The 6000-nt window shown below is 47.6% G+C and overlaps 1 protein-coding gene across 1 annotated transcript in view; it reads right to left on the reverse strand.

The window, feature by feature from the left end:
• The window catches only part of LOC132836065 (G-protein coupled receptor 54-like), a 35612-nt gene extending 34764 nt beyond the window's left edge, over positions 1-848 (reverse strand). Inside the window, exon 1 of the mRNA XM_060855313.1 lies at positions 746-848. Coding sequence (XP_060711296.1) covers positions 746-833 — 88 coding nt within the window. The 5' untranslated portion in view covers positions 834-848. The remainder of the gene's footprint in view (positions 1-745) is intronic.
• Between the last annotated feature and the right edge of the window lie 5152 nt (positions 849-6000).

The raw sequence follows: 6000 nt of genomic DNA on the forward strand, positions 1-6000 counted from the left end.
CAGCAAAATGTACTCTATGCTACTCTCTCCCCACCCCACCCCCTCTAGCTTATCTCTCCATGCTTCCAGCTCACTGCCTTTATTCCTGATGAAGGGCTTTTGCCCAAAACGTCGATTTCGCTGCTCCAGGGATGCTGCCTGAACTGCTGTGCTCTTCCAGCACCACTAATCCAGAATCTGGTTTCCAGTATCTGCTGGCATTGTTTTTACCTAGACTTCACTTTCTCCCCAAGTGAGGGATGTAGACTGGCACACTCCAAGGTCCAGGACGACATGCTGAGGGATGCACTAAAGCCTAGGTCAGCTGCTGCCAAGGGGCAGTGGGGAAAGATGTGAGGTCTTCCTGCTGAAAGTAAATGGGGATCCATTCAGCTATCAAACCCACCCAGTGCCTCAAACACAAATATAATCTCCTTTCAGTTTAAACTGCCTTTGTCTTGTTGGGATACAGTAAAACTCCAATGTTTGCTTGTTTCTGCTGTACAGAACCGAACAACTTCAATGACTCTATAGAGTCATTGAAGTTGTTCGGTTTTAATATATATATATTTGTGAATAAAGTACATATTTGAAATTTTAAAAATCACAGGCTAGTTGGGGATCCGGCTCTAAATGTTGCCTTTCCCCTGTATGTTCACAAACAGCCCACAGCCTCCACCTTTTAGAAATCGCATTTTCCTTTTCTCTCTCTCGAATTCCCCGATTCTAATCGATAATATCTACATTACACACACACACGCCTCACCGATGTAGAAATTGGTGGCCGTCCTCATCTGCCGGTGTTTGCTGATCACATAAATCACCAGCGAGTTTCCGACTAGTCCCAGCAACATGATCAACGCGAAGAGCAGGGGCACCAGCCAGGAATCGGTGAGGAACGGCGGGCTCTCCTCGCCCGTCAGGTTGGTATCGGAGCCGATACCTGCGCCGATACCTAAGCTGGACTCCCCCCTGCCCCTCGCCCAGAGCCCGGAATCGGTGGCCAACTCCAGCAACGTCGCCCCCGCTCCTCCCCGGAGACTAATCGATTCGATACCTCCCCGATTAGTAACCGATACCCCGGCGGCGGCGGCTCCTCTCTCCGCGCCGCCCGTGGGGGGCTCGGTCAGTCCGGAGTTGGTACCGATACCGCTATCGATACCTGACCCGTTTGGGCGAGACATGGCTAGTTCCGATTTAGGGCAGGTGGGGGAATCGATATCAGTCGCGGGTCATCGGCTCTCCCGGCAATAGTCGAAGGCAAATTCAAACTGACTCCAATCGCGTTCCGGGGAGGGGAGAGGCAGGAGAATGAGCTCCTCACTGTCCAAGCTGCAGCTCAAGACTGGACTCACTTCACATCTACTGCCCTCTCTCGATCAGCAAACGTGGGGTGGGGGGGATCTCTGAGCTCTTGCACTTGCTGGGACCTGGAGTCTAATCGATGCCCCAGCCCAACACGACTTCCTTCCCTCAGGGAAATACAAACCAGCCCCTTTCACCGTGTCCCTGGGGCTGAGGTGTAGACCTGACTCTGTAAGAGATGTCTTTGGATGGAGTCAAACTCCACTGTCTGTCTCTGCTCCCTTGATGCAGAACCCAACTGCGCTTGTGACAATGGTCTATATGCAAAGATATTTTTTCTCTCTTGAAATGCCGTCATAAAAAAAATTAGACTGTGAATCTGCAGACCCAGAACTGAATGTTTTTTCCATGTCAATCTGATTCAGGGATGTTCTCTGGTGTGGCTCAGTGGTTAGCGCCAGGGACCCGGGTTCAATCCCACCCTTTGACACAGGGAAAATGTGCAAACTCTACACACCCACCAATGTGGATATCCTCCAGTTCCAAGATAGAATAGAATGTTCGCAGAATCCCTTCAGTGTGGAAACAGGCCCAACAGGTCCACACCGACCCTCCGAACAGTAACCCACCCAAACCCATTCCCCTACCCTACATTTACCCCTGACTAATGCACCTAACCTATATATTCCTGAATGCTATGAGCAATTCAACATGGCCAATTCATCTAACCTGCGCATCTTTGAATTGTGCAGGTCAGGGTGGACTGGCCATGCTAAATTGCCCAAAGTGTCCAGGGATATGCAGGATAGTGTAGATTGTCCATAGTATCCAGAGATGTGCAGGTTAGGGTGGATTGGCCATGCTAAATTGCCCCATAGTGTCCAAGGATGTGCAGGTCAAGGTGGATTGGCCATGCTAAATTGCCCCATAGTGTCCAAGGATGTGCAGGTTAGGGTGGACTGGTCATGCTAAATTGTCCATAGTACCCAGGGATGTGCAGGTTAGGGTGCACTGGCCATGCTAAATTGTCCATAGTGTCCAGGGATGTGCTGGTTAGGATGGATTCGCCATGGGAATGCAGGGTCACAGGGTCAGGGTGGTTTGGTGTGGATTTGATGTGCTGAATGGACTTCCATGTCATAGGGGCTCCATTCTATGATTCAGGTGGGGTTTGTTCCTTTGTTTTTGTGAACTCGCAGCATGAGGGCATCTCCAGCCAGACCCAGCATTTATTGCCCATCCCTAATTGCCCAGTTAAGAATCAACCACATCACTGTGGGTCTGGAGTCACATGTAAGCCAGATCAGGTAAGGATTGCAGTTTCCTTCCCTAAAGGGCATCAGTGAACCACATGGGGTTTTCCAATGGCTTCATGGTCATCATTAGACTCCAGATTTTTTTAGAATTCAGATTCCGCCATCATTCATGGCAGGATCTTAACCCAGGTGCCCAGAACATCAGCTGAGTTTTTGGATTTATAGTCTAGTGACAATATCATGAGGCCGTTGTCTCGCTGGACCTCCTGGTTCAGAGACTGGGGCACTCTCACTGTGCTAGAACAGCCCAACTTCATGATAGATCATTCCTAATCAACCCGTTGGGGGATGATATTACAAACCACCAAACCACCTGGGACACCTGAACCCAGGACTCCTGGCTTAGAGTTAAGATCACTACCACTGTACCCAAAGGAAACTGTACACGCTCATGATAGTTAATTTTAAATCAACCTGCCCAGAGATATTATCACTGACCTTGCCACTTGAACCAAGGATTCTTACTCAAAGATAAGTACAGTACTATATAACCTCATGATAGCTAGATCAACCAGTCAGGAGATGTTATTACATCCCTCTGGAGCAGGTGGGGCTTGAACCCAGGTCTTTCTGCCTCAGAGGTTGGGACACTACCGTTGCGCTGCAAGAGCCTTTACAATCTCATGATTTGTCTTCATCCATCACCCAGCACTATCAAAAGGTGAGGGAGAGGGGGCTAAATCCACATGGAATTGGAAGGGTAGAGAAAGCACAGTCTCCTCTGCTGTGCCCATCTCTCTCTAAAGGTATCAGGATTATTGGTGGGCATCACGTGCTCCCTCTGCAAGGGCACATACATAGCTGCAGAAGATGGGCAGGTTGTCAGCAAAAGATGAACCCCTCCGTACCCCGCTGTCTGGACCTGTTTATAACCAGCCACAAACAGCCACAGCAGACCCACAAAGAAGTCCCTCCAATCTTCTAGCTCCCCTCCATACCCGGGTGCCCGAAGATCAAACAGCTAAGGAGGGAGTGCAGTCGCCCACAACCAATGGTCCATGGACTCCACAAAGCATTCAGTCATGCTGGGAATCTGAGAACCAGCCACGGTCTGCAGTTATACTGCTGCATGCGACACCCTTCACCGCCCCCCCCCCCCCCCCCCCCCCATCCACCCAGACACATTCCACTCTACGTTCACCCCTGACTAATGCCCTTAACTTATACATCCCTGAACACTATGGGCAATTTAGAGTAGCCAATCTACCTTAACCTCCACATCTTTGGAGGATTGTGGGGAGGTAACCCACACAGACATGGGGAGAATGTGCAAACTCCACACAGAGAGTCGCCCGAGGCTGGAATCATACCCTGGTCCCTGGTGCTGTGAGGCAGCAGTGCTAACCACTGAGCCACCATGCCACCTGCCATGTTTAATCGGAGGGTCACTATGCCTTGAGTGAGGAGAGGGGCTGAGAAGATGGGACCTTCATGATAATTTCAGCCAGTACATTGTTAAGGTCACTCTGTTATAATCCAGCAAACTGATCCACTATCCACCCCCTAGTGATGGATATTTTTAATCCTCCTGTTCAGACATGCTGCTACATACCTTTGGAGGGAGAGAGATTTGGACCCTCCTGGTCTAGAGCTCTGACACTACCAACATGCCCACAACCTTCTGATAGCTATTTTTCTAACCCAGCAGTTCAGAGATATTAATACTCACCTCTGAGCAGGTGGGACTTGAACCCAGGCCTCCTGGTCCAGAGGTAGGGATGTCACCAATGTGCCTCAACAGCCCCTGGCACAACCTCATAATATTCACACTGAGGCCAAGTGACCACCATGACTAACAGCCAATCAAGTTAACCTAGCAACAGCTAGAGCCAATTGTTAAATTAGCCTGACTCTGATGTAAGGCGATGATCAATCAGGGGTTTAAAAACCAGGACTCCACATGGTTTCAGCTAAGCACTGAAAACTCTTCAGGTTAGAACCACCTGTCAATCTCTGTAGATGATGGGAGTGCATCAGAGATGGAGACTTTTGAGAGGGGGAAACCGATCAATGGATTTTTATCCAGGTATAGCTGTGAAAGTTATTGCACTGTTAAATATACCCTTTTCCTTCAACTAACTTTCTCAAATTGACTATTCAAACAGTTTTTGTCTTAGTTGCTAGCAATCTGTCTGGGGAAACCAATCCTGACAACTTTTAACCATTAGCATAATACGGTGAGTGTTGGGGATCTGAAATGAAGACAGGAATTGCTGGAGAAACTCAACAGGTCTGGCAGCATTTGGAGAGAGAAGCAGAGCTAATGTTTCTGATCCAACATGACATCTTCAGAATGAAAACTGAAAAAGAGTCATAGTGGATTCAAAACATTAACTCTGTTTCTCTCTCCATAGGTGCCCAGAGAAATCTTTTACACACACAACTTAAATTCTGACTCACCGCTGCAATCAGTCCTAGACAGATAAATAAGAATATAGAAGATTGCAAACAGACTAAGATTCAATATTGCGATTAAAGGACCTCTTCATTTCTTTAGATTGTAACAAATGTCTGGCTCTATGCCACCAGAGCAAACTCAACCAAAGCAAACATAACTTTAAACTGGGATGGTGAGCTGGGAATTTCTTGTAGAATTTGTTTGTCAGGGCCAACTTTTTTTATTTCATTTATCATTTTCAAAAAATACGCATAGTCACAAATGCAGTTTGCTCTTTTCATTAGCATGTGAAGAAAACAAACATTGAAGTTTGACAAACAAACCAAGGCACCTCTTACTTATGCAACATCATGTTTTTATATAATTAGATTACCAAGATAACTGAATGGGACCCGCTTACCTTCAGCAGGAAGACTCAGACGGTGGTCTTTCCCCACTGCGCCTTGGCAGTAGCTGCCCCAAGCTTCAGTGTGTCCCTCAGCACGTAGTCCTGGACTTTGGAATGTGCCAGTCTGCAATACTCGGTCAGGGTCAACTCCTTGCTCTGGAAGACCCACAAGTTTCAGGCAGACCAAAGAACATCTTTCACTGTGTTGATGGTTCTCCAGGCGCGGTCTATGTTTGTCTCAGTATGCTTCCCAGGAACAGCCCATAGAGCACAAAGTCCCACCTCACAGAGCTGCTCGAGATGAATCTCAACAAAGAGACTTCCTTTTCAAATGTGGCTGGCAAGGCATGAATCAAACACATGACTGAAGGATTGTCACCTCTGTTAAATTTGCACTAATTGTTATTCTCTCCCTAATGCCAACGACTGCACAAAATCACTTCTTAATTTATACCAGGAGAAAAAAACTCCTAATACACAAAATATCGTGTTATGAAACTAGAGGAGGTGGATATAGAGTCAGAGTTATAGATCAGAAACAGACTGTTCGGTCCAACTCGTTCATCTCGACTGGATATCATAAATTAATCTAGTCCCATTTGCCTGCACTTGGC

This window comes from Hemiscyllium ocellatum, chromosome 45, assembly GCF_020745735.1.
Source record: "Hemiscyllium ocellatum isolate sHemOce1 chromosome 45, sHemOce1.pat.X.cur, whole genome shotgun sequence".
NCBI classification, from domain to species: domain Eukaryota; kingdom Metazoa; phylum Chordata; class Chondrichthyes; order Orectolobiformes; family Hemiscylliidae; genus Hemiscyllium; species Hemiscyllium ocellatum.